The sequence below is a fragment of the Chenopodium album genome, chromosome 5, assembly GCF_948465745.1.
Source record: "Chenopodium album chromosome 5, dcCheAlbu1.1, whole genome shotgun sequence".
In the NCBI taxonomy this organism is placed as follows: Eukaryota; Viridiplantae; Streptophyta; class Magnoliopsida; order Caryophyllales; family Amaranthaceae; genus Chenopodium; species Chenopodium album.
In genome coordinates, this window is record NC_137838.1 from 78,170,699 (window position 1) to 78,198,076 (window position 27,378).

General features: G+C 33.5%; 3 protein-coding genes and 1 pseudogene across 6 annotated transcripts; 3 read left to right on the plus strand and 1 right to left on the minus strand.

The window, feature by feature from the left end:
- Window positions 1-598: 598 nt before the first annotated feature.
- On the minus strand, window positions 599-1,078 carry LOC145633235 (uncharacterized). The gene has a single exon (XM_081685504.1). The coding sequence runs from the start codon at window positions 1,076-1,078 to the stop codon at window positions 599-601; it is 480 nt and encodes a 159-aa protein (XP_081541630.1).
- Window positions 1,079-6,645: 5,567 nt separating this feature from the next.
- LOC145633236 (putative lipid-binding protein AIR1 pseudogene) lies at window positions 6,646-7,014 on the plus strand (annotated as a pseudogene).
- Window positions 7,015-11,105: 4,091 nt separating this feature from the next.
- Window positions 11,106-23,041, plus strand: LOC145632406 (phosphoglucan, water dikinase, chloroplastic-like). Of its 3 annotated transcripts, none has more exons than XM_081684771.1 (19): window positions 11,106-11,475; window positions 12,697-13,306; window positions 14,225-14,311; window positions 14,399-14,530; window positions 15,944-16,069; window positions 16,158-16,336; window positions 17,024-17,108; window positions 17,928-18,080; window positions 18,186-18,238; window positions 19,132-19,340; window positions 19,438-19,556; window positions 19,888-19,958; window positions 20,079-20,196; window positions 20,768-20,854; window positions 20,928-21,014; window positions 21,100-21,176; window positions 21,349-21,514; window positions 21,616-21,799; window positions 21,941-23,041. In XM_081684771.1, exons 1-19 carry the CDS (start codon window positions 11,285-11,287, stop codon window positions 22,843-22,845), a joined length of 3,639 nt encoding a protein of 1,212 aa, XP_081540897.1. In that variant the 5' UTR covers window positions 11,106-11,284; the 3' UTR covers window positions 22,846-23,041. The 3 variants fall into 3 exon arrangements, with proteins under 3 accessions (XP_081540897.1, XP_081540898.1, XP_081540899.1); XM_081684772.1 differs by having other exon boundaries at window positions 21,631-21,799; XM_081684773.1 differs by having other exon boundaries at window positions 11,107-11,475; window positions 21,688-21,799.
- Window positions 23,042-24,847: 1,806 nt separating this feature from the next.
- LOC145631201 (rho GDP-dissociation inhibitor 1-like) lies at window positions 24,848-26,593 on the plus strand. Of its 2 annotated transcripts, none has more exons than XM_081683295.1 (5): window positions 24,848-25,244; window positions 25,363-25,432; window positions 25,642-25,866; window positions 25,963-26,087; window positions 26,422-26,593. In XM_081683295.1, exons 1-5 carry the CDS (start codon window positions 24,969-24,971, stop codon window positions 26,506-26,508), a joined length of 783 nt encoding a protein of 260 aa, XP_081539421.1. In that variant the 5' UTR covers window positions 24,848-24,968; the 3' UTR covers window positions 26,509-26,593. The 2 variants fall into 2 exon arrangements, with proteins under 2 accessions (XP_081539421.1, XP_081539422.1); XM_081683296.1 differs by having other exon boundaries at window positions 24,855-25,244; window positions 25,645-25,866.
- Window positions 26,594-27,378: the final 785 nt, after the last annotated feature.

Sequence of the window (27,378 nt, forward strand, 5' to 3'; positions counted from 1 at the left end):
TATGTATATTTTATTAATATCCACTTTTTATAATTTTACAATGTTGATAATTAAAGTTATTAAGCGTTAAAAACATGCGTTGGCAAGCATGATAATAGAAAGGTGTCAACTAAAAAAAACAGAGGAAGTATATGATACAGAAAGACATCAATGGGTGACAGTGACAAGCTTGTATTAAGGTTTCATAACATTGGTAATCATGTAGTTTTTTTTTTCACATCAAAGAAAGGTGGCACCGACTTCCCTTATTTCCTTAATCATCCAAGTTATCGAAACATCCTTACCTAGGTTGTCTTGCAAACTGTTTCGGAGGGAAATGGAGTCCGATAGGAGGAGAATCCCCTGCTTTCCTTGAGCCTTTGCCCATTTCAAAGCTTCAAGACATGCCCAAGCTTCACATTGTACCGCTGATGAGGCTGCTCCACAAACTCGACCTTCTTCAATCGTATCGCCTAGGTTATTCACGTTGCCTGCCCATCCGACCCCCACTCTCAAGGTCTTTTTATCCCAAGAGCCGTCTGCTTCCATAATGAACCTGTAAAACCCACTCTTATCCATTCCTAGGTGCACATGATTAAAACCTGGGGGAATGATTGGGTTAGCTCTGGTTAATTGAAACAACCTCAGTGCTATCATGGTTCCTGTTATGTATGAAAATCGCATGGTCTTGCATTCCTTGGTTTATGAATTCCTCCACTAAACCAACATTCTCATTGGCATCTTTGAAGCATCTTGCATTTCTTGTTTTCCGCAACCCCCACAAGGTTGCTATGAACAAAGCGTTCCGAGTACCATATTTCCCATCATCGTTATAAAAGAGCAGGATATAGTGCTGGATCCAATTCCTCAAGGAGCTGGAACCAGGAGAGTCAGGGCAAATAGGAATGGAGGAAACCTCCCAAACCTCTTTTGCCAGAGAGCATAAACAAAACAGATGTTGGTTATCCTCCACGTCCAAATTGCAAAAGTCACATGTTGGAACGACTAGTATTCCTCTTTTTGCGAGATTAACCTTAACTGCAATCCCGTCGTGAAAAAGTCTCCACAGGAAAAGCTTCCATTTTGGTTGTATGTCCATTCTCCAGATCGGCTTCACGAATTCTTGATCCTTAGTAGAGAAGGAGGAGCAGTCAACCCCCCTATCTTTAATTTAGAAAGATAGTAGTATCCTGTTTTGACCGTGTACCTCCCTGAAGGTTGAAATTTCCAATAAGTGAAATCATCCTCTTTTTTGTGGGGGAGTTGGAGTTCCATGGCCAAAATTGATTTTGCAATATACCAGTCAAAGCAAAGCCTAACTTTTCCTGCGATCCACTTGCCCGCGTTCCAGTTAATAAAATCCTCCACCTTTCAATCATGTAGATATTGATGTAGACGTAAATACATGTAATTTGATGGACTTAGTTATTGAATTTGAAGATACGGCTCGTAGTAAGGATTTTGAACATGTTATCCTCAAGACCTCAACTCTACCTTTTATTATGTTTATTTAAAAAAAAAAAAAAAAAAACAAACATTTTCCTCGATTAGATGATGGTGATTTAATTAATTAGGATGTTTAGAACCTTACCTAATCCTAATCTATATGACATTTGGGTTAGTTTTACCAAAGATCCAACTAACCTAATGACTTGGTGTTGGGGTTTAGGATGTCCCAATTAGCACCGCAACCAAGGCAACCTGCTAATCAACCAATATCACCTCAAGCAGCTAATCAACCACCGCCACCTCAAATTCAACCACCCCAAATTGTTTCTTCAAGCTCTGAACCAAGTGTCTGCCTCTAATAAGTTGATACCTAGGAGGACACCTAATCCTAAAATTCATCATCCCCTTGAAGATATATCCCTTAATGATGAGTTTCAAATCCTGCCTCTCCAATTAATGAACCAAACTGGTTTGATATTTAGGCAGAGATGGATGATCAAGTCCCTAAGCAATCCGCTGAAGATGAGTATACTAAGGGTAGGAAAGAGTTTGAAAAGACTACAGAGATGATAAAAAAGCCTCAAGCCAAATCTAGAGGCAAATTTCATACAAATAAAATATTAAATAATAAAATTTATACAAGGATTTGAGAATATTAATATTAAATACTTTAAAAAGCAAAAAAAAAACAACGCAAAACAAATAGGAGTAAAAGGAGATACCCCATATGAATGTATGATATTCCATTTGTCTTTATTTATTTATTCCATTTTTCATAAAAGGGTACCCTTAAATTAAAGATTGTTCCATATATATCATACAGGTATATAGTCATGAGAACCACAACTTTACTATCACATAATAACTTTTTCATTTCACCACTTTTCTCTTTCATTAATCTTATTCAACAAAAAACTTTAAGAAAAAAATAATAATAAAAAAATAAAATAAAAACAGCATATGAGTTTGAATCAAACAATTGAAGACACTCTTGTTATATTTTACGTATATAATATTAAGGCATTCTAGTATCTTCCACATACAATACAATACGATTGATATTAGATTTAGGTTAATCTATAGTACTCCCTCTGTTTTTAAATACTTGCTCCACTTTTCATTTGTAGCCGTTTTTAAATACTTGCTTCATTTCCTTATTTAGAAAGCTTTTACAATATTTAATCAATTTCTCTCACCTGGTGGTCCCAACATATATTCTCTCTCTTCCAATTCTCTCTACTACTTTTGTTTTCTATTATCTTTTATTCTTACACCAACGCCACTACCTCCATATTTTATTCTCCAAATGTTGACTTATTTACGAAAATGACATGTTGTTGTCTGGGATATTTTGTTAATTTATTTACGTAAATGTCATTGGATAAACAAAATTTATTTATCATCAAGATAAACTTGTATTTTCTCCGTCAAATATCATTAGGACACAGAATACTTACTTCAATTCAAATATCCAATGCTACAATAGTCAATAGTTGTAGTAATACAAAAGATAATGATGTAGTCCTTAATTTCTAACAACTTTAATTCCATGCAAAAGACACGACTACTTTAAAAAAGAAAGATATAAATCAAACATACATTACGGCTAGAGAACCCCAACAAGCATGCATTGATGCATACACAACTTTATTTAGCCAAGAGATGAAACCCCTAACACGAAGCAAAGCAAACGCAAGCGTACAACAAACGAACGGGACGACATACTCGAAATAATTCATTTGCGGGTACGTACTAATAGCATGTACCACTGAACGTTCCATCGCAATTGTAGCCGGGGCAACACTTGTGCAATAAGCCACAAGGATCCCCAGCTGATGGGCACCATTGACACACACGAATCCTGGGGTCGAGTTCAGTTTGCGAGCAAACGGTTCCTTCACAACACTCTTTACTCTTGCGCCAGCAATTAACATTAGGTCCTAAACAATTTAGAGCCCCCCCTACATCTCGGGATGTAACAACATCCTGTAGCATAATATTTGAAATTGGGAGCGAATGCTGCTGACCGCGAATTTCATCAAATTCGCGGTCAGCTGCATTCGTAACCACCATCATCAGGATAAACACCAAACTACAACTTCTAACCCAATTCTTCATTTTCATCATTTTTGCCCTACTTTATTTTGAGTTAATTTACTAGTTTGTAGATTTTTTATTGATGATTTAAAAAGAAAGTGTGTGTGTCCCTTTTTATAGCCATATTCACATAGTTATACGTATGAAATATGAATGCACCACCTAAAAGTGTATGCAATTATGAATGCCTTTTCAGAGACTAAGGACAATAATTTAATTTGCATTCACGTGCATTATTTAGAAACCACAAATTTATCTGTCACAATTTGTACATTTGTGTTTCACGTGTTTTGGTTTGAGTAACTAGTAACAGTGAGAACAATAATTTTATGAAAATTTTACTGATATACTCCGTACTGTACTAGCTGTAATCTAATTATGCTTTGGTTAATCGAACTTCACTAAATTAATTAATTATTAACACCTTTTACTTGACACTAATTGTAAGTCCATTTGGAGAACGAAGATGTTGATTAATCTTGTCTATTTAAGTTAAATTATATTTTTTAAAAGGGTTTTATAAGTTAAATTATTTTTTATTTTGGCTCCTAAAGTTAAATTATATAATAGTACATATTCTAGTAATTATTATTATTTATTAATATTATACATCTATTTGCCTTTTTTGGTTTCAAAAAAAATTTGTTTGCTTTTTCATATTGTTCAATGCACAAATTTAATTATCACTATCTTTAATTTCATATTATGTGAATACGATTTTTTCATTAATTTGTGTTAACTGATAATCAAAGTTTAATTTTCTGTTGTCAACCGAACAAGATATTTCAATTCAATTTACACTTTAATCTATTACAATATATAGATAAGAAAAAGAAAAAAAAAAAGTAGAGGCTAGTAATTATCACAAATTCACAAGATCAATAATATGCTTATAAGGTACAGTAATTTTTTTCACTGTTGGTTTAATTTATAGTTTATTCTATATATAGACATATAGTACTTGAGTTTCATAATTGATGCATAAAGCGAGCGTAATGTATTAATGCTTGCTTTGTCGTATGACTCAGTATCTATTTGAAGAAAGAACTGCACATGCAATAAATCAATTATGTCTAGGAGTGTCAATTCGGTTAAACAGTTCGGGTTTGAGTTGGGTTTATTAGTTTCGGGTTATAACGGGTCGGTTTATAACGGGTTGAAATAATAAGCGGGTCGGTTTGGGTTGGTTTTGAAAATTATCGGGTCAGTTCGGTTTGGTTTTTTAAATTGCAGTTTCTATTCGGATCGGGTCCTTAACGGGTCGGGTTCTAGTTGGTTCGGGTCATAATCAATTTGGGTTGAAGCGGGTCGGTTTGAAAACGGGTTTAGCCAGTTTAATGTGGGTTTCGGTTAAAAACAGTTCAGGTCTTAATCAAGACGGGTTGTAATTGGTTCGGTTCATAATTGGTTTGGTTCATAATTGGTTCGGGTCATAATCAGTTTGGGTTTAACTGGGTCGGTTCGAAAATGGGTTTCGGTTCAAAACAGATCGAGTGAAATTGGGTCCAATCATTATCGTTTCAGGTTATAATCGGTTTAAATTGAACTTGGTTGGTTTGAAAACGAGTTTACCCAATTTGAAGCGGGTTTCTAATCAAATCATATCGGGTTCAAATTAAGTTGGATGATTATCGAGTCGAATTAGTCAGATAACGGGTAGGAACGAGTCATGTTATAATCAAGTCAAGTCATAAATAAGTTGGGTTTATCTAGTAGTGGGTTGAAACAAATTAGATCATAAAGATATTGGGTAACAGGTTGTAAATGACTCAGTCATAACGGGTTACGGGTTTTAAACGGTTTGGTCACAACGGGTTATGGGTCATAAACGGTTCGGTCACAACGGGTTACGGATTATAACCGGTTCGGTCACAATAGGTTACAGATTGGAACGATTTAGGTTTATCGGATTTTTATCGGGTTTTAACGGTTTTCGGTTTAAAACGGGTCGGGTTACTATCGGGTTTAAACGTAATCGGTTTGGGTTGCTTTCAGTTTTGGGTTGTAACGGTTTGGCTTGATAACGGGTCGGGTTAGTAACGGCTTGCACAAATTCGGTTCAGTTCAGTTTCGGGTTGGAAAAAATTGGGTCGGGTCAGTTTTCGGTTTCCAAAAAATAGATTTTAAACAGTTCAGTTCCTTTTCGGATCGGTTCGAAACAATCGGGTTTAATGGTTCGGGTCAGAAACTAACAACTCTAATTATGTCCCATCTGCTGCTTAATATGATACGGAGTAAAAATACCATACGTTTAAATTAATGACTTTTTTGTACTTAAACTTAATTTGATGGTCGTATATATTGATATTCTTATAGAAAATTAATAACTATCGAACTAAATCAAACACATTTTCACCTAATGTAATCCCACGTGATTGTTTTAAAAAGATTTGATGTGCGATTTTTATCAACAACATGAACTTTATTTTGTACAAGCAATTGTACATACTAAGTGAAGTAAATTTCTTGTAGATGGTAATTATTCCGAAATGTAACTATTCTTACTACATGTGTTCATAAATTTTTTGATAACCTATTAGTAATGAAGAAATAGAGAAACTATTGTTCATGCTTGAAAGACATTCATTTCTTTCTCAACCACTTTTACTCCCTTCGATCTCTTTTATTATTTCCACTTTAACTTTTCTTGTCTTACAAAAAGATTTTTAAATTATATGAAAAAATAATAGGATCGAAGGAAGTCGTATGGTACTATGATGTGTGTACCACAATGTCGTTTTGTGTTTGATCTAATTTTAGCAAAATACTGCGTGCATGGCCTCTTGCGTTGTTACATGCTAAAAATATCATTATACGTATATCATGATATCTTATTTAGAATTTTGATCTCAATTCACTAGTTCAACTCTTCAACGTTACAACTATTTGCCAACCTAAAACATGCTTAACATTATCTAATCCTTTCATATTTCATACTCATCTAACCAACTCAGTGCTATGAATCATCAATACATCATCTATTACTTTGAAATCATCTATAAGTAATATTGTAATAACTCCATTATTTTTCAAGTTTTCAACATCAAAACAATTAAATTGTTTGTGTTACTTAGGCTTATTTTATTGAATCAACCTTTGTCCAAGTTAAATTATTGCAAAATGGCCTCTAGAAGAACAACCTCAATCGCTATCTTTCTTGTATTGAACCTTGTTTTGTTTAATTTTGCTTTCGCTACAAACTCGGCCCAATCTCTTGACTCTTGCCCCTCAGATGCCCTTGAGTTGAATGTGTGCGCAGATGTACTTGATTTTGTTCACCTTCGCATTGGATCTTCTAAGAGGGATTCATGTTGTGGCATTGTGGGTAACCTAATTAGCCTTAATGCTTCTACTTGCCTTTGCACCGCGGTTCATGCCAACATCTTAGGTCTTGTTAACCTCGACCTCAGTGTTGCTCTTAATGCTCTTATCAACTTTTGTGGTAGTGAGCTCCCTAATGGCTTCCATTGTCCTCCACTTCAGACTTAGATTACTCGTTCTTCTTAGATACTACCTCCGTTAACTATTATGTGCAACAAAGGGGTATTATGATACTATCTGTGAGACATAAAATATTCCTTTATTGCACATAATAATTAACAGATATAGTAGTACATTAATAGTTCGAATTTGTATTGTTATCCTTATTTTTACTTGGAGGATCAAGTATCCTTTTACATGTTTTCTTAAAAACTATGGAACCATTTCCATACATGTTAACATGTATAGTCGTACACTCATACTTTCAATTGAGCTTTATAGGTCTTTTTGTTTTTGTCGTAAAATAACATCATATAGCTAAATTTTACGAGCATATTTGTTGGATCTACGACGTAGTGAGTTAGTGATCACTTTTAATTAATAAATTACACCCTCATTTTCACACATTATTGATCATTTATTATGACTTACACATCTGGAAAAAATAATTCAAGTTTAACCTCGTTATATTATATTTTTATTTATAAATATCTAAAGATGTTAAGTGGTAAAGTTTTGAGTTAAGAAGGATGAGACTAGTTATGTAATCATGTAGCAAACAGCAATACATACGTTGTAGTTATAAAATAGAGGAAACATTATCAGAAAATAATTTATAGAAAATAGCAATTATATATTCGCGGACAATGAAAAACAACTGGGCTTGTTTTTTGGGCTTTATGAATGGATTTTACTTTTTGAAATGCGTTGCATCTGAAAAGACCAATATGGCCCAACATAAATTTGAGCAAAATTTTAACCGAATGTTTGGCCCGTCCTCTCCTTATTGGCTCATCATAGACCACATTTTCGACCATATCACTGCTAAACTCGTAAGAGGTTAAGGCTATGTTTAATTCATCTTATTTCGTTTTAATATACTAGTATACTACTAGTTGCTTAACTTTATGCTAAGTAATAGAGCTATTTTGTCTTGAATTATCTTATGTGTATGAATTTATGTGGTAAAAAATTGCTTATTTGAACCTTTTATAAAATATATTTTGTTGGAAATAAGTGAAAATAAGTTGAATTAAACAAGGCTAGTAATAAACCAATTCCGTACCTTAGGTGCTTCTCTTTTTCTTGTTTATTATGAGTATATAAGATTCATATGTTAGCCCATAGAATCATATATGAAGCCTAATAGTTTTATGAATTGATTTAGGCTTTAATCTCTTTTACAAGTATCCTATAAAATAACTATGGGCCTGTTCTGTTCCGTTGAAATTCAGTTCAGTTCAGTTCAGTTCAGCTCAGCTCTTAATTTATGTCTAATGATATTGCTAATGATATAAAGTCAAATTTCATTCTTTTAAGCTCTTATTACAACGACAACAACAACAAAAACAATAATAATAATAATAATAATAATAATAATAATAATAATAATAATAATAATAATAATAATAATAATAATAATAATAATAACAATAATAATTGAAATAATAATACTAATAATAATAATCAATAAATAATAATAATAATCATCAATAAATAATAATAATAATAAATAGTATACGTGTTTAAAATGTTTAGAGGTTTCAAGTTTTTAATATATTTTCCATACATTTTATAATATATTTTCCATACATTTTATAATTATAATTATATAGTATATTTTTCGTAAATATTTTAATATGTACATTTGTATATACACATATGTAAAGTAATAAATAATCAATAAATAATCAAAGATCACTAATCCGTAGTTAAAAATCACTAATTAATAAGTTCAGTTCAGTTCAGTTCAGTTCAGCTCAATTCAGTCAATCGGAACAGGCCCTATGTCTAGATAAGATAAGTTCAACACCATCTCACTAGTGTGCATCTAAAGATAGGCATTCATTTCATAAATTTAGGCATATTAATAGGTATTTTAGAATTATGTGAAGAAAATAACAAGGCATTTTTTAAATGATCAACATACCATATTATAAGAGTGTTTGGTACTCCCTCCGTCCTACAATATCTGGGATGTTGAACTTTTTTTACCATAGTTTGTTTTTTTATTTTATTTTTTATTATTATTTTTTTTACTAACATAATAAAAACATATTTTATCATAAATTATGTCATTATATACATATTAAATATAGTTTTATAATATAATTTTTAAAATAATTTTCATTAATTCTTAATTATATAAATAAAGTCAAAATAGTGCATTGACATATGTGTAATGTTGATTGTGTCAGATATTTTGAGACGGAGGGAATACTATTTTTTTTTTTTTTTTTTTTGGTATGGAGAGTATCGGTTAGTAAAAAAACACTATTCCGTAAAAATTTGCTCAAAATATTATTACTAACACTAATTGTTAAGCACCCACTCAAACATCAGTTATCTATTTTCACCACTAATAATTAATTACTAACATTTAGGGCCTGCTCTGATACGATTATTTTCATTTCAGCTCTAATAAGTTCAGTTTAGTTCAGCTCTAATAAGTTCAGTTTAGTTCAGTTCAGCTCCTAATTTCATTATCTTATAAAATATTCATTTCAGTTCAGTTCAATTCTAATAAGTTCAGTTCAGTTAAGCTCTAATAAGTTCAGTTCAGTTCATCTTTACTCTAATAAGTTCAGTTCAGTTCAATTAATGAGAACATGCCCTTAATCTCATAGTTAACAACCACCACATCTAACAAGTACTATCATAACTACGTTTTTTTTGTTCAAAGAGGCCCAATATGCACTAGTGACCAAAATAAATTTGGCCGACATCAAGGATTATTAATTCATAGGAGGCTTCCAAACAATTTGGTCCTACATGCTTTGTAGGAGATCACGTTTGAGTGAGTAGTGAGTCATTCATATTTCTTTCTTGGGAAGAAGATCGACATAAATATAGATCTTTTTTACAATAATTAATTTAAAGTCATTTTATAGTCTACAAATTGCACTACTAGATATTTTTATTAGGAAGAAGACAGTATGACATGGTCCCTAAAAATGAACCTTTACCCTTAAAATGTGAATGAATGAAATAATTTATTTGAAACTTGTGCATTTTTATCAAACACACAATTACATTTTAGCTATATATATTTCCTACAAAAATATATATATTTTCAATATTTTTTGGTTCTTTTAAGTTGTCGGATTTTCAGTTTTAACTGTATTCGATCACTGACTCCATTTATTATTTACATTACTGGTAAAACATAATCACATCTCGTAAGTTTTCATAGGCAAAAGCTAATAAGTGCACTAAGGTGTTAGATTATAGAGAACTAAATGTAAAATATAAAAGTAAAATAGTAAACTTAATTATACCAATCAACGTGTAATTTTGATATGCATTCTAAATTTCGAGTAATATTTTTTTAAAAGAATTTTAATATCTACCTTTTTTTTTCGTTGACACGTATTCCTTTTTAGAAAATTTATTTTTAGTTGACACGAATCCTTTTTTAATAAGTTTTTTCTCTTAAATTTACTAGTGTACTTCACTTATTTTATCATTTTCTCTATCTTTTTTACGTAGTAATATATGTGACTAAATTAAACGTGTCAACTAATTAAAAACAGAGAAAATACTATTTTAAATAACATAGTTATTAATTATCTAACACTTATTAACCAAATTTATTTTTACTAGGGCAGCTAACGCGCGCGTCATAGCTAGCCATATCTTGAAGGTTTTTTTGGTTTGGCTTTTAAATCACAAAATTAGTTAAATTAACAATAAGAGAAATTTTTCCTAAAAAAAAAAACAATAAGAGAAAATATGTAATCAACTATATTTAGGTGGTATAAATGTTCAAGACAACTAACATTTATGAAAGCATAAAAGTACATAAATATTTTAGAGGGTATAGTTGTCTAAACACTATTCATTAAAATAGCATATACATATTAATGAGGGTATGTATGTAAATACACATTTTGAAGGGTATAATTGGCATTACACTATTCATAATAGTATGTTTCTACTTTTTATAAGGTAGGGATAATATCAACTTTTTAAAATTAGAAATACGAATATTAATTTTTCAACTTTCGCATTAGCACGTGTGTACATGTACGTGTCAACTAAAATGGAACGAGAAACCGGGGATAAATCATACAAGTATTATATGATCTTGAGATTTGCTCTTCTCCGTCTTCCTTACGTCGTCTTCTTCTTCATCTTCATCATCATTTTGTTGATAATAATAATAATTCAATGATTTAAACTTTTCATTTCTTCTTCTCACTCACTCACTCTCTCACTCACTCGGTCACTCACTCACTCACTCACTCACTCACTCACTCACTCGGTCAGTGACTCAGTAATGGAGGTTGTAGGAGTGACAAAATGTCTTCGTCATAGTAATTGTTTCCAAATTAATCAGCAAATTCAACGCCAATTTGCTACTTTCAATAACCCTAATTTCAGGTTTTTGAGGCCATTACACTTCAAGTTTCCTTCTTCATCAATTTCTCGTTCTCGAATTTGTTGCGGAGTTTCCTCTGTTCAAACTCGGTATGATTTTTTAGCTCAATTTTTGGTATAATTGATTAAAATTCATTCAATTAATCATGTTTTCTTGTAAATTTGATTGATTAAGGTTGATAAAATTAGATAATTTGATTGATGAAGGTGATTATGTAAAATTTTCATGGACGAACATGGAAGATTGATTCTTGGTTCATGTAGCCGACCCCGTCTTTTTGGGATAGAGCATTGTTGAGTACAATATATATGAATATTTTATTGTGATGATAAAAAAATTGTTGAAAAAAATTAGATGTAAGAATTACAATGATGTCGATTTGGGTTTTTGAATAAAGCTTAATACTATATGTTAATCTTTTGATGAAAAGTTGTTTTATGTTGCTAATTTTGGTTTTGTTGCTGAAAAAAAAAATGTTTTTTGCAATTTACGAGTAAAGACATATTTTTCTGTTTAAACTGTAGACTTTTGCTTATAAAAATGAAAAGAGATTCTTGTCATTTTGCTTTGCATAATTTGTATGTGTGAAGAATTTGGAGATACTTTGTACAAAGACTGTTCTCTCATGCTAATGTCGTGATTCCATATACACATTTTTCAATCCCAAATATACCGGAGCTGTTCGTTAATCCTGATCCCTTGAAAGCTTGTACATTGGCGTTACCTAATTATCTATGGAAGTAATGCATTTGTTCCTTGTTGAGGAGATATAAGTATATATTTATTGGAATTATTTCGATGTGAGACTAGTATTCTGATAGTATCTTGCATTTCTATTGTGTTGACTGACTGTTGAGTAACTGAGTTTGTTTAGGTATTGTGACTCTTAGCCTTTGGAAATGTGCATTTTGAAGTATCATGAATGTACATTAGTCTCGATATGAACATGAACCTTGTAGGCCGTGGGGTGATGAAGTTACATTTAAAAATATTACATATATTCTGGTGGCTATCCTGCATTTGATGAAAGATTGAGAAAGGATTAGAGGTTCAGGCTGCCCATCATCTAAAATAGAAAATGAACTAGATCGTGTTAAAAGCATTTTTCTACTGTAGTATTAATTGGTTGACAGTTTTTGTGCTTTAAAACTCTAATCTCAAGGACTAAAGTAAAGTTGTAATTCAATGTCAGAGTGGGTACTGGGTAGTATGCTTTATTTATCATTTGCTCTTCCCCAATTCTTTTTTTTTTTTTTTTTTTGAATAAAAAATGTGATGTTAAGCTGATTGTAAATTGCCTGTGGTGGCAGAGAGGAGGAAGAGATGGAAAGCAAAACAAAGTCTAGACATGGAAAGGTACTGTTAAGGATCCTGCTTGAGCATCAAGTACAGTTTGGAGAGAGTGTTGTGATGTTGGGGTCAGCAAAAGAACTGGGATCATGGAAGAAACCAGTTACAATGGGTTGGACGGAGAATGGATGGGTTTCAGATTTTGAAATGAGAGGAGGGGACTCTGTGGAGTTCAAATTTGTTATAATGGGCAAGGATAAAAGTTTAACCTGGGAGTCTGGAGAAAATCGTATACTTCAGATTCCCGAGAAAGGGAATTTCACATTAATTTGTCACTGGAACATGACATCAGAGATGCTGGAGCTCTTAACTGCTGAATCTGGGGACAGCCAAGACGTGATTGAGGATTTAGTTGATAATGGATCTGTTGTTAGTGATGTTGCTGCTACAGATTCAGAAGTTCAGACAAGTCCTTTTGTAGATCAGTGGCAAGGGAAGGCTGCCACGTTCATGCGGTCCAATGAGCATCACAATAATGAGAAAGACCGGAAGTGGGACACTTCTGGTCTTGAAGGTTTAGCTCTAAAATTGGTTCAAGACGACCAGAATGCAAGAAATTGGTGGCGGAAGGTACTATAAGTCAATGCTTCCAATTTCTATTCTACATAATCTGGTAGTCACTTAAAAACTTTATTTCATCAAAAACTTACCCTGTAGTGTACAATGTCTTTTTGAGATGCACCTGGTCACATCCAAGTGTCCAAGTGACTAGTGTGATCCTTGCGCTGTGTGTAGTAAAAAATCATAATTCACCAAGGTCCGCGTGATGCATAATTACATTATATAAGGCTTACAGAAATATTCTTTGGTCTCATAGGACTAGCTTTGGAAACGCAATGCAGTATTCAATACAACTTTCAAAATTACCCTTTTTTAACAGTTTATGCAATGTTTTAAAGAAGCTGATTTTATTCAATTGACCTTCTCACTTTTGGTTCATGTAGCCGACCCCACTTATGGGATTAAGGTTTTGATTGATTGATTGATTGATTGACCTCATTTTCTTTATCTATGGGCTACAACCCAAAAAGCCTTTATTTTGTAATGGAGGAATTATTGCCTTTAGATATATTGGAGGCTTCATCATGGGTTATGTAGTTTAGTGTAGGGCTACTCCTATTCCTCCCTTTTACATAAATGGCCCTTGATCTGTCTTCCCAACAGAATTGGAACCTGTGAAAATCTGAGTGCCTGGTAAATGAGTGTGCCTAAAGGGATTGATGGCATAGGCCTACAGCTGCATAGTCCTGTGTTTCCCGTCTGCTGTCTGCAGGATACGTTTTTGTCTTGGCTACCTAAGGATTTTGTCTTGCTCATATGAACTATAAAAATCTTATGTACAATTCCTTTTGTGAGCAAACTTAAATGTAATAAATCTCCAGAAACACAATCTATCACGTCAGAGCAATATTGATGTAGGAAACTGATGCAACTAATTTGGTTTGCAGCAATGATATTTACTAATATTGCATTGTTTGTGTATGCAAGCTTGAAGTAGTTCGTGAGCTTATAGCTGAAAATTTGGATAACAATGATCGCTTGGAGGCTCTTACTCTTTCTGCTATCTATCTTAAGGTTCGTCACATTATTGCTTTGGCTAGTATCATATTGTTCAATTCCACCCTATCAAACTTAAAATCAAATTTAATCTGTCTCATACAGTGGATAAACATTGGACAAATCCCTTGCTTTGAAGATGGAGGTCATCATCGACCAAATAGGCATGCGGAGATTTCAAGGCTCATTTTTCGAGAGCTGGAAAGAATTTACTGCAGGAAAGAAACCACCCCTGAGGTAGTAATGTATTCTTATGTTCAAGTATTGAAAGACTTTCTTTTCTCTCACCTTTATTTCATCCTATTATGTTTTAATCTTCTTACCTATGATATTTATCATATCTTCAAGCATCAACAGATAGCTTCCAACTAATTATGTACCTACCTTGTTCAGAAATCCAAATGCAGCACATTTGCAAATTGTGAATGTAGCAAGCTAACTCTGTCAAGTCTTAATAAAATGAATTTTCTAACAAATTTATAGGAGTAGGTCTCAAACTTTCAATCGTTTATAGCCATTTCTTTCCTAAAAGAAAATTTTATTCTTTTATTTTCATTAAATTAGTTTTGGGTGATATTTAGTGCACACTAGGTAATATTGCTTCCGTTGTTTTTTTTATTCCACCCACCTTCCATTTTCATCCATTCTCTTATGCTCTATCCACTTTCACTTTATTCCCCTTAAGTAACGTTATTTTCTTTTTGCCCTCCCTTGGCCCATTACGTGGGACCTATGCAAACTCATTATGTACACCTTAGTACTTCTGGTCAAACATTTTGAAAGTAAGGGTGAGAAGAACAATCCGATGCTTTTTCATTCATTTTCCATTTATAGCTCTTCTAGCATTGTTATCTGTTTAGCTTGTTCCCCATGTGTTAGGTCAGCTGATGAGAAATGCAATTTAGTGCAATGCAGCAAGAAATTATTATACTTTGGTTTTGTGGGGAATTAAGTGGTAATGTGTGGAGCCTTGATTCTGGTGACCTAATTTACCCAGGAGTCAGACCTGATGCATTTATCATAAAAGGGAGTTTCTGGGTGTCTGAGATGCTATGCTCGTCTCACATCGACTATGTGAGTGTGTTTCGTCATAAGACTCATACTATGATAACCAAGTCAACCGGACATTCCTTTTGGGCATTAATGAGCTAAAATCCTTAGGATTTAATTTGAGTTGAGTTAACGTGTATTTTTCCTTAACAGTGTCAGGAATATTATCACAGAACTCTGCTATAGAAGCAATGCTTTAAGGTCATCGTGGCTCTTACCAACTGGGAAAAAGGGGAAAAAAAAAGGGATAGAAGATACTCATCTGATCTCTGCATCTTCAACATTTGGTTTACTGCTACACAGAAAGACCTTTGAACATAAATTTTTTCCAAGGAAGCTACAAGGGTTATATCTGTGTGGCTTTATACATGAATCCCCGACTAATTAAAGTAACTGATTTGTTGGAAAGCCGAAAGCGTTAAAATAAAATAAAATTAATACATTGGTTGTTTTATCTGTTGATCATGATTGTCTCATCCCTTCTGAATTCTGATAACCTTATGTTTTCTTAACTATGTGCCGGGTCTTGATGACAAGTGTTCTTTAGCCTTTCTAAATGTGCCACTGATGTATTTTTCATTGCCTTGTGTTATTGTGCAGGAGATGCTTGTTATTCGCAAGATTCACCCCTCCTTGCCATCCTTTAAAGCTGAATTCACTGCATCTGTTCCTCTGACTCGAATTAGAGATATTGCTCATCGTAATGATATCCCTCATGATCTTAAGGTTCTACTTTGTTCTATAAGATAATGATCTTGATTGTGGTTGTTCATTGGGTCCTTATCTAATTATCATCTTCTTATTTTATTATCAGCAAGAAATCAAGCATACTATACAAAACAAGCTCCACAGATGTGCTGGCCCTGAGGATTTGGTGGCTACAGAAGCTATGATGGCAAGAATTACCAAAAACCCTGGGGAGTATAATGATGCATTTGTGGAGCAATTTAAAATTTTTCTTCATGAATTGAAGGATTTTTTCAATGCTGGAAGGTGCTAGACCCTACCTTTCTTTGTATTTCATAATTATTAATGTCTAATCTGGCATCGGAATTTTGTATTTGCATGCATTTACTTACTCTTATACGATATTTATTTACTCAACCATCTAGCCCTGTCACCGTGCTGATTTCATTATGTTTGGGGGGAAGCCCTAAATATCAAGAGTGGTCTGTCATCACTTCACATGACCATGAAACTATAAAATAAACCTCACACAAACACATAACTGTCCAAAATGGAGCAGTAACTTTGGTTTGTCGGGCCCATTTGGCAGGAGAGATTTGTAGTCCTGCTGTATCCTTTCCTAAGTTTCCTTGTATTGAAGTTAACAGAAACTAAGTGGTAGAAGCCCACAAGTTAGTTGCTACTTGCTAGTGTCTAAATTTAGGAATAACTATTAGGGTTTATCTATATTTGTTTTGTTGATCCTTCACCCAAAAAAAATAATTATAAAGATATCCTGTTTCTGATGAGAAGAAATCCATTTTTTATTAGCTGCTTCTTTACATTTCCTTAAGGAATGCATGCTTTTGTGAATGTGAACATGCTATATGACTACCATATGTAAACTGATAACTATTTGAAACTGATTGTGCTCAGATGTGTGCATTCACTGCTCAAAACTTGCATCCTTCAAATTTCAAAAGTTTCCTAACACATCCTTCCCTGTTTTTCCAGCCTTGTTGAACAGCTGGAATCAATCAAGGATTCCTTGGATGAAAAAGGATTGTCTGCTCTGACTGTATTTTTGCAGCAGAAGAAGGTACAAATTTTCTTCAAAAATCTTTATTTATGTACTATGATACTAGAGTATTATTAAATTCTCGAATTCAGCATGCAATTGTAATTTTTCCTTGAATTTGCTTCCATCTTTCTGAATGACTCCCCCTTCCCGGGGGAAGCTTGTGCACTTATGGTTTGTGCTTTTATTGGAATTAGCTCTCTGAGTGAATAATTGTATTTTTATATCTATTCTTTGTATGACCTTTTGGTTCTTCCTCAACTATTGATCATAAGTGATCTGAATACTTGGTGTTAAAGTTACCTTTCCTTTATACTTACTGATAATAGTGAATTAGTGATAATAATTCTAGCTCTTGATTTTTTTAGACTATGATAATGATATGTCAATGAGTTATGAGGTCATACAATTTGTGCATATAATAAACTTCTAATTGTATGGGACATTTTGTCATTTTATGCCATTCGCACAAATGTGTGTGTATGACTATGATTATAACTCTTGAAGTAGAAGACCATATTATCATGAATAACATCAGAAGTCTTTTATAAGGTAATTGTTGAGTGACACATGGTAAAATAAAATTTGGTGCATCTTTTCGTCCTACTGTTAGAACATTTTTTAAACAAAAAAAAAAAAAAAAAAAAAAAAAAAAACTTAATTTTTTATATTTTTAGGTGTTTTCAAAGCTGTTGTTCTGGATATATTGTCAACCTTTGTGCAAACTTATCTAGAAATCTAGAATGACGAGTTCAAAAATTAAACATCTCAGTTTTTTGCTTTAAGGTTTTTTTTTTTCCTTAGATCTTGGTTATAAAAGAATGTGTTTCCCCTTTTCAGAGCTTGGATGATTTAAACGGGTCAAATGAAGCTGTAGATAAACTATTGAAGCCAATGCAGTCTCTAAATTCACTAAGGGAAGTACTGATGAAGGGTCTTCAAAGCGGCCTTCGGAATGATGCATCTGATGCAGCTATTGCAATGCGTCAAAAGGTATAATTTGAATTTAAAAAAAAAAAAAAAAAAACAATCATCTTCACTTTTTAAGCCATAGATATGATCTCATGGTTCATCTTTTTATAATTATTACCCTTGCAGTGGCGTCTTTGCGAGATTGGCCTTGAGGATTATTCTTTTGTTCTTCTAAGCAGGTAGTTTCTCTTTCTAGTTTGGATTTTTGTTAGTACTATTTTTATTATAATTGCAATCCATAGATATGATCTCCTAAAACACTGTGCCCCACCCCCCAAGAGATTGATGATACCAGCACAACAGATGAGTATTATTCTTAAGTTTCAAAATTTTCTGTCATCTTTTAAAACAAGTAGGTGGAAAGAGAGCATATTGAGGGATAAACATACAATTACTTTCTGATTGATGCATATTGCATACTACTACCATGCATTTGATCGTGACAGTGACATAATCTACCTTAATTGCTACTTTTCTTTTTCTGTTTTTGAAGGATTTAACTTTCCTTTTTTGATAAAGAACAAAGATCTTGATAAATGAGCAGTAAATTGTCAAAAAAAATCATTGATTATATGGCATTTTCTATGAGAAAAATATTGGCAGTTTTCTAATCCTGGCAAAGGTCTGAGATTGTGAAGTAGTATGTTGGAGTCTTGGGGAAGAATGCTAGGCTGAAAGTCTCTGGAAAATTCAGAAGTAAAATTTGAGGAAGAAGAAGAGGAATTCGATGATTGGTTGTATCAGAAATGTAATTAAATCATTATTTATTACTAAAGGGAATTACAACCCTAGTCCTCCAAGTGGCTCCACACTCCCAATTACTAGCTACAATAAAATAAAATGATATTCACTCACTATTTTCTGCCTGTTTTCTTTCCAACAAAACTCCCCTATTTTTAACATATTCTGACTTCCTTCATCTCTAACTAACTCTTTTTTCTTCCCCGAGATTTTTTTCTAATAGCCTAAATTGCAATACCAAAAATGCTCCTTTCCCCTAGGCTAGTCTAATACATCTTATTTGTAGCTTAATTTGTTACAGTACCTCACTGACTCCCATCTCTTCTTATAGATTTCTCAATGCACTAGATTCTTTGGGAGGTGCAAATTGGCTTGCTGAAAGTGTGGAGTCAAAAAATGTTACTTCATGGAATGAACCACTTGACGCCCTTGCTATTGGAATTCGTCAGCTGGGACTATCAGGCTGGAAGTCAGAGGAATGTATTGCAATTGGGAATGAACTCTTTGCGTGGAAGGATAAAGGTCTTCCTGAAAGTGAAGGTGTGGTTCTAAGTTTATTTTTCTGTTTTTTGTTAAGTGAATCATGAGATTCATGTTTATCATATTAGAATGACGTGTTTCTATGAACATCCTAAAGGAAAGGAAGAAAATAAGAGAATTTGGGCTCTAAGGCTTAAAGCTACTCTTGATAGATCACGAAGGCTCACTGAAGAATACTCCGATTCTCTACTTGAGATATTCCCGCAAAAAGTTCAGGTGGAGTTATTTTATTGCCCCTTTTGGCATGGCTAGCCTTGGATTTTATTGTTCTTTAACAATTGGGTTACAAATCTTACAATTTATTGCCCCTCCTTTTCCTATTTTCTTTATTTGCTCTGTTCAGTTTGAAGTGGTCAATTGATGCATGCATTTGTTACTCTTGAGCATATATAATTTTATTTTATTTTTTTAAAAAAAGTGTTTGGAATCTGGATTCTGGAACATTACTGTCATCATAAAAATATTGACAATAACACTTCAATATGAACTGTTATGTGTAGTTTGTTTGAAGATTCTGATCTAATATGACAATGTTTGGGTTTGACAGATGCTAGGAAAAGCTCTAGGAATTGCTGAGAATAGTGTTAGGACTTACACAGAGGCTGAGATTCGTGCAGGGTAAGAACTTATAACAAGCATTAGATAAAGAAAACTTTGGCAGATAGTACCAGTTTGTTGACTTAGGTGCAAGTTTCAGTTATAAATATTTTACTAACTTTCAGTTCAATGTTATCCCAGTGTGATTTTTCAGGTCTCTAAAATCTGTACCATTCTTCTGAAAGGTGTCAGACTTTTGCTAGCATCGCAAGGTTGGGATGTTATTGTTCCAGGAACTGCTTATGGAACAATTGTTCAGGTGCTGTCAATTGAACTTCTTTAGCATTAATATATCGTTCAGAGTTTGTCAATTGAAATTTGATAGTCTCTGTAACTAAAATTGGGAGCATCTTTCCCACTATTGATTTTTTTTTTTTTTTTTTTTTTTGAAGAAACACTATTGATTTATTTGATTCTGAACCATTCTTTTCTTTTCCTTTCTTCTTGAGTTTGTTTCTGACAAATTGATATATGCTGTGGCTCTTTGATAATTTTCTTCCGTTGTACCTTTCCTATGGAGCTTCACCTCTATAGATTACTCTATACAATTAATGCTGTTGCCATGTCAAATCGAATAAGTATTATTGTCTATTGCCAGCTGTTATTTTGCTGTACAATTGACCTGGTTGATTGCAAGTTAAAACTGCTGACCAACTTAATCATGCTTGATTTGGTTATTGATGTCAGATAAAATTAATGTTGATGTTGTGTTTGAATTCAGCTTGTTGATCTTGTAGCATAAACTGCACTGGTAATTAGCTTTTTCTGCTATCTTATTTCATTAATTGACTAATTGTGGATCTTTTTGTGTTGGCTTTTGTTCAAATTAGGTTGATAGTATTACACCTGGGTCACTACCTTCATCTGTAACAGGGCCTGTTATTCTTGTTGTTCGCAAAGCTGATGGAGATGAAGAGGTATGAAGTCCTAAAAATTTGTAGCACATATTGAAGGGCTAAATTGAATGTGTAACATGTGAGTTGTTGGCAGGTGACAGCTGCAGGGACTAATATAGCTGGTGTCATACTCCTGCAAGAGCTTCCCCATTTATCCCATCTTGGTGTCCGAGCACGACAAGTGAGTTCCAATGTACTTCTGATCAAATTTTATTTCTCGTTTAAGGTCGAGAACTGGGAGTAACAACATAAATATTTCTGTACAGGAAAAAGTTGCCTTTGTCACCTGCGAAGATGATGATTCAGCTTCATATTTCAAGAAGCTTAGTGGACAATATGTCAGGTAATCTTCTCTGAATCTTGCCACTGAACAAATTATTTATTTCCTTTTTTTGAATGCAATATCAGAATATCCCCACTGTTCAAATTTTAATTTGCTTTGTGAAAACCTTGAGTTTTCTTTATCATGTATTTCTCTGATCCGTATTCCTGAGGGCCCTTGTAATTCATTCCAGGCTGGAAGCATCCTCAGGTGGGGTTGATATACAACCATGTTCTCCTGGTGAAACAAATAATGATCCTATCATAGACATTCCTCCAAGTCATGATCCATCTACAGCAGGGCTTGTTGAGTCTGATGATTCTTCCTCCTCTTTGAGCATAGATCCACAGCTAAGCGAGGTCTAATCTAGTACCTTCTTTCTTTGTGTCTCCGTCCCTATTCCCTAAGCTTTGAGTGATGAAATTGCAGTTTTGTTTGTTACTAATTTGATAAAATGCAGAAAATTTTGGTTCAGGTGATTCCAGACGCCATTCTGCTTTTTGTTGACAAGTGCAAAAAATTTTTGGTTCAGGTAATTCCCTCCGAAGTTGTTACTCTGCTTGCTGACGCAGAGCCACGTACTTGTGGGGCAAAAGCTGCTGCTTGTGGACGCTTGTCTTCTCTGTCGGAAGCCTCTATTAAAGGTGTATTTTGTTTCTTCTTTTACCTTTTCCTCTTGTGTGCTGTCTTTGGATTGAAGAATAATTATCATTCATCCGGAAGACTGGAACAATAAATTTTACCCTTACTTATCATAACATCTGCATTTTCTTCTCTTATTGTAGTTTACAATGAGCTTGGAGTTCCAGCCTCATTTAAGGCCCCTACAGGAGCAGTTATCCCATTTGGTTCTATGGAATTGGCATTAGAGGCTAACCAGTCTTTGGAAGCATTCAGGTCCTACATAGAACAGATAGAAACTGCAGAGGTTGCAGATGGAGCCCTTGACAATCTGTGTTCTAAACTTCAAGAACTGATATGTTCCATACAGCCCTCTAGAGACGTCATTCAAAATATAGCAGAAATCTTTCCGAGCACTGCTTGTTTAATTGTACGGTCAAGTGCTAATGTAGAAGACTTGGCAGGAATGTCAGCGGCTGGGCTCTATGAATCTATTCCAAATGTCAGTCCATCAAACCCTGCTGTCTTTGGCAGTGCTGTCAGTAGGGTTTGGGCTTCACTATACACTCGTCGAGCAGTTCTTAGTCGGAGGGCTGCACGGGTACCCCAAAAGAAGGCCCAAATGGCAGTTTTGGTGCAAGAAATGCTTTCTCCAGATTTGTCATTTGTACTTCACACCCTTTCTCCTACAGACAATGACAGAAATGTTGTCGAGGCTGAGATTGCTCCTGGACTTGGTGAAACATTGGCCTCAGGCACCAGAGGTACACCATGGCGTCTATCTTCTGGAAAATTTGACGGATCTGTGAAGACATTGGCTTTTGCAAACTTCAGTGAAGAGATGCTAGTGGGCAGAGCAGGACCTGCTGACGGCGAAGTTATTCGTTTGACTGTAGATTACAGCAAGAAACCACTGACTGTTGATACTGTTTTCAGAAAGCAGCTTGGTCAGCGACTCTGTGCTGTTGGGTTTTTCCTGGAGAGGAAATTCGGCTGCCCTCAGGATGTCGAAGGATGCTTGGTTGGCAATGATGTTTACATCGTTCAAACACGCCCTCAACCTCTCTGAGCTGTTCATATCTACTCATGGTATTGGATTAATTATTATTATCATATTGTTACTTATTTTACATATATTAGCATGGGTACATCTTCATAAAGCCCCTTCCACTCAGCTAGTGAATCTTTAAACTTCAGAAACTCAAATAACAGAATAGAAGTTTTGTGTGATAATAAAAGTGTCTATTCTATTCCTTATTCTCTAACTTTTGGAGTAAACTGCTCTTTTCTTGTTTTTTTTTTTTTTTTTTTCAAATTATATTTTATTTATTCTTTAACCATTTTTTTGAACTTTAGGGTAGGGTGACTGCCAGTGGGTCCAGAGTCTACAGTCCAGGCTGTTGAATACCCAGAAACATGCTTATTGTCTGATTAATTTCCCAATTCTGAGGGTCTGGACCCTTGGTTATAATTCCTCCCGGAAACCTTGTCTAACTTGCTTAGTGATTCTTCCTGGCCACCATGGGTCTATGGTTGAACAACAAATAATTTCTAATGATGTACTGGTACTAAGACATGAATTTCGACGGAGTGATCAATTAGCAAAATTAAGCTGTGGCGAAAGTTGTGGTACTTAAGTTGAAACATCATCCTATAGGGGATGTTGTAACTTGTAAGGCAGACCTCCTATGTTCTTACTGCTTTGGCTAATGGCTACAAGTGCTACACCATTTCTCGTATGGAGCTTAATCTTCCATGGAATCGATAATCACAATAAACTTTAGCGAGGAAAGGGATTAGATAGACGCATCTTTTCTCCTGCGTTGCTAAAAAGAGAAGTTGTTTCCAATAAACCTTTCATTTAGAATGTGCAATTTGCCTTCAACTTGACAAAAAATATGTACATGGAATTCATTGAGTCATTATTGATTAAGTTCATAATAACAACCCAATTCAAGCTAAATTATAGTCAATGATGAAACAACCAGATTTAAATTAATACTTGCTTTTTTATTTGAACATCATAGTTTACAAGAAGAATGAGACAGACAATACTTATTGAGAGAAAATCTATGATATCATTCTGATAAAATTCCTCCCTAACAAATGCATATTTAATCCAATTAGCACAGTAATCATTGTCTAATTGCAGCTTAAGAAAAGCAAAATGCACTCAATTCAATGCATTTTAAAGTATACATAAAACCCTCAACCACTTCTTGTGGAATATTTAGCCAAAAAAATGTAAGATTTCCTAATCCATAAATCTGCAAGATAATTAGAGGTTACTGTATATAATAAGCTAATAAATATTCCTGAAGTGCTTTGCATTATATGAAAAAGTTAATGAGGAAATGGACCCCCTTTTAAATTTTATTTAATATGGGGTTTTTCATCATCATTAGGGTCACTTAGTCACTGGTAACATGTCATTAATCAATTACCATAATCACTAGGGAATATGTACTGGATTTAGTTCTTGGGATTGCTACCTAACTTTTCATTTTTCTGCAGCATTACTGTAATTCATTTGCATCCGTACTCTTAATTTGTTTGCTTTTTTTTTTTTTTTTTTTCAATTTTGAGAAACTCAAAATGGTTAACATGTTAATCACCTAAAGACACTAATCTATCGAATGGACTAAAGTATTACTTGAACATGAGAAGAACATCGTTATATTAGAGAAAACTTTTGACGTTTTAGTTATTTTATTGAGTGTTAGGTGACTAGCAGTTAGCCATTTAGCCTTACTCTTTTAACGCTTCTTTTTATGTATAAAATGTTCCGATACAATCCTTTGTTATTCAAGTAACAAAATGGTTGAAGTGACACAAACGCCCTTCATTAAATGGCCACAATATTCTTCATTATAAGGGCGAAAGTCAAGTTAGTCTTTAATTCTTTATATTGCGGAAAATGATGTGGTACCGTTGTTACTTGTCTAAGAGTTACACGAATAGAGAAAATTTATACACATATCGTATGTTGCTTTTGCTGCTTGCCTTTGTTCCAAAGCTACCATATTTCATAACTTTTGAACCCACATGCCATATGCTTTCATCATGATCATAACTTGCACAATTAAATAAATAATTCTTGAATGCCTTAAATACAGGACAATTTCAACCTCACAACACAACACAGAGCAAAAACCCTGTATTTCTGTTTAACTGTTAGTTTTCAAAAGTAAAATGTCTGCTGTTGTAGGAACTATTTCACCCTCCCAAAATTCTGGGATTATTCTCTCTTCTAACATGAAAAAAGAAGTAGAGCAAAAGCCTGATAAGATCATAGAGAGCTTAGGCTGCGAGTTGAATGAAAACACAGACATTTGCAAGGATTTGATCAAAGAAATCAGCAAAAAGACTGATCATACTGAAGAAAACTCTGAAGTCAAGCGCGATAATGATGCCTGTTTGAAGTCTGAAAATTGTCAGAACGACGAGCAGCTTGAGAAGGATGATAAGGTCTAGCTCCTTCTCCTTGTCTTTCCTGAATCAGTAATTTAGTAGTCACGTTTTTTAAAATAGTAATGGTTTATGATTCGATTTTCTAATATGTTACTTCTGTGCTGCTATACTGAAGGATGATGAAAGCTTAAGCAATCAGAAGCAACAACTTCTTGGGAACATTGATCTTACTGCAGTAGAAGAAGGTACTAAACAAATTTAGCTAATTTTTGTTCTTAACATCAGCAAAATTCCAAACAGTTCTGAAATTTTCGTAACCTGATATGCTGAACTTTTTCGAACTTATCTAAATGTTGCAAAACCAGTAAAGTAATACAACGAACAATATGACTATATATAGTCCTGCATTAAAGCATGACAATTAACTTTTTCTGAACTTTATTTCATGAACTAGCAGGAAACAAAGCACCAGAAGTTCAGATACTGAGCCTATCAGTTCTTTCGCCTGGTCGAGCTGATGTAGTGTTGCCAACTCCATTTCCATCAACAACTTCTAAGGCAACCCTATTCACCCTCAAGGAAGGAAGCAAATACCGCATCAAATTTCTTTTTACCGTGACCAAAAATGTTGTTAAAAATCTTGCATACACTTACATGGTCTGGAAGTCTGGAATTAGAGGTAAACTAGAATAAGGAGTTTATGCATAATTTTTTTTAATATTGTGCTGTTATTTTTGGTTGTATGTGTTAAATTTTTTTTATGTGAATTTTGCAGTGCACCAAACAAAGAAATTGGTAGGCACATTTATCCAAAGACAAGAGCAATATACCTTTGAATTAGAAGAAGGAACAACACCTTCTGGGTTCTTTGCAAGGGGTCCTTTTCTTGTTCGATCTAAGGTAAGTTTTTTTCCTAGACTTGACAAAACTGACGTGTACCTGAAACAAAATTTTATGTCTATACCCAAAACTAGGAACCAAATTAAAGTTTGATTAAAAGTAATTAACACTAATATTGGTTGGTTTTTCATTTATCTAGGCTTGACTATGATTTAACCTAAAATTTCCATTAATAAACCGAACTTTACTGATCCAAACGACTTATTTGTTACCTGTCGAAAAAATAATAGTGGGATCATTGATGAAACAATATTGTCATGATTTTGTTTATTCAAGGGGGTATATAATTTTTAATTTGATTTGTTTTACCTAATTTTGGTGTTTCTATTTGCAGTTTGTGGATGATGATGGCAATTGTTACTTGGATACCACATACTACTTTGACATCAGAAAGGACTGGGGAGCAAGAGAGAAGTGCTAGATTTAATCCTAATTTTCTTTGTAATTTTTATAACTTGTATTTTGCCTTAATGTTCAAGTAATAATAATTAAAAATTCTAGCTTTATTTGGTCCATTTAAATTCCATCTATTGTGTGTCATTGTGTGTAATATCATTTTATGTGTAGTTGTGTACACCCATTTGTAATTCCTCATATTTGGGGAGCCAAAGTGAGGTGCAAAAAAAAATAAACAAAGGGAAATTATTACTATTATTTTAAACTTTCCTCTAAATTTCCATTAATTAATTATTTTAAACTTTCCTCTAAATTTCCATTAATTATAATTTTAAACTTTCCCCTAAAGTCTATTTCATGGTCCAATTAAAACCTATGAATTTGGATTAATTTATGACAAAAAAAGATCAACATTTTGCCCATATAAATAGGAGTACATCTCATAATTAATTAACAGTAGTAATCATTTTTACATCCAAAAAAGTGGCTACTTTGGCTTTATAATCATGAAGAGAGCATGAGATTGGAATCCTTAGCAATAATTTAGAATACAACTAACTAGCTTTTTCAAGCCTGATATGGTCTACCAAAGAAAAATATGTTAAAAAATAATTATTAGCATATAGTAATTCAAACTCCTGCAACTTCTTTTTTAACTTTGTAGATCATTATTTCAATAGTAATTATTAACAATTCAATATTTCAATAATTCATTTCATTGAATCCTTTTTGTTTGTTTTGGACGAGCTACATAAGTTTTTATTTAAGTGCCAACCAAGGTCAAACATACATAGCTTAAATATTACATCCTCTTTTTAAAAAAAAATATTAAAAAAAATTGCAACATAGGAAAGTTGCACAAAGGTAACCTATATGGCTATATATAGTGAATCAT

What these genes read in the sequence shown, in the direction of transcription:
- LOC145633235 (XM_081685504.1), bottom strand. Translation starts at nt 1,078, where the DNA reads ATGGACATACAACCAAAATGGAAGCTTTTCCTGTGGAGACTTTTTCAC.
- LOC145632406 (XM_081684771.1), top strand. Translation starts at nt 11,285, where the DNA reads ATGGAGGTTGTAGGAGTGACAAAATGTCTTCGTCATAGTAATTGTTTC. An exon ending in AGGTCTTCCTGAAAGTGAAG is followed by an intron (nt 19,341 to 19,437) that starts GTGTGGTTCTAA and finishes AACATCCTAAAG; the next exon opens with GAAAGGAAGAAAATAAGAGA. An exon ending in TAGATCCACAGCTAAGCGAG is followed by an intron (nt 21,515 to 21,615) that starts GTCTAATCTAGT and finishes GATAAAATGCAG; the next exon opens with AAAATTTTGGTTCAGGTGAT.
- LOC145631201 (XM_081683295.1), top strand. Translation starts at nt 24,969, where the DNA reads ATGTCTGCTGTTGTAGGAACTATTTCACCCTCCCAAAATTCTGGGATT. An exon ending in AGCTTGAGAAGGATGATAAG is followed by an intron (nt 25,245 to 25,362) that starts GTCTAGCTCCTT and finishes GCTATACTGAAG; the next exon opens with GATGATGAAAGCTTAAGCAA. An exon ending in TCTTACTGCAGTAGAAGAAG is followed by an intron (nt 25,433 to 25,641) that starts GTACTAAACAAA and finishes TTCATGAACTAG; the next exon opens with CAGGAAACAAAGCACCAGAA.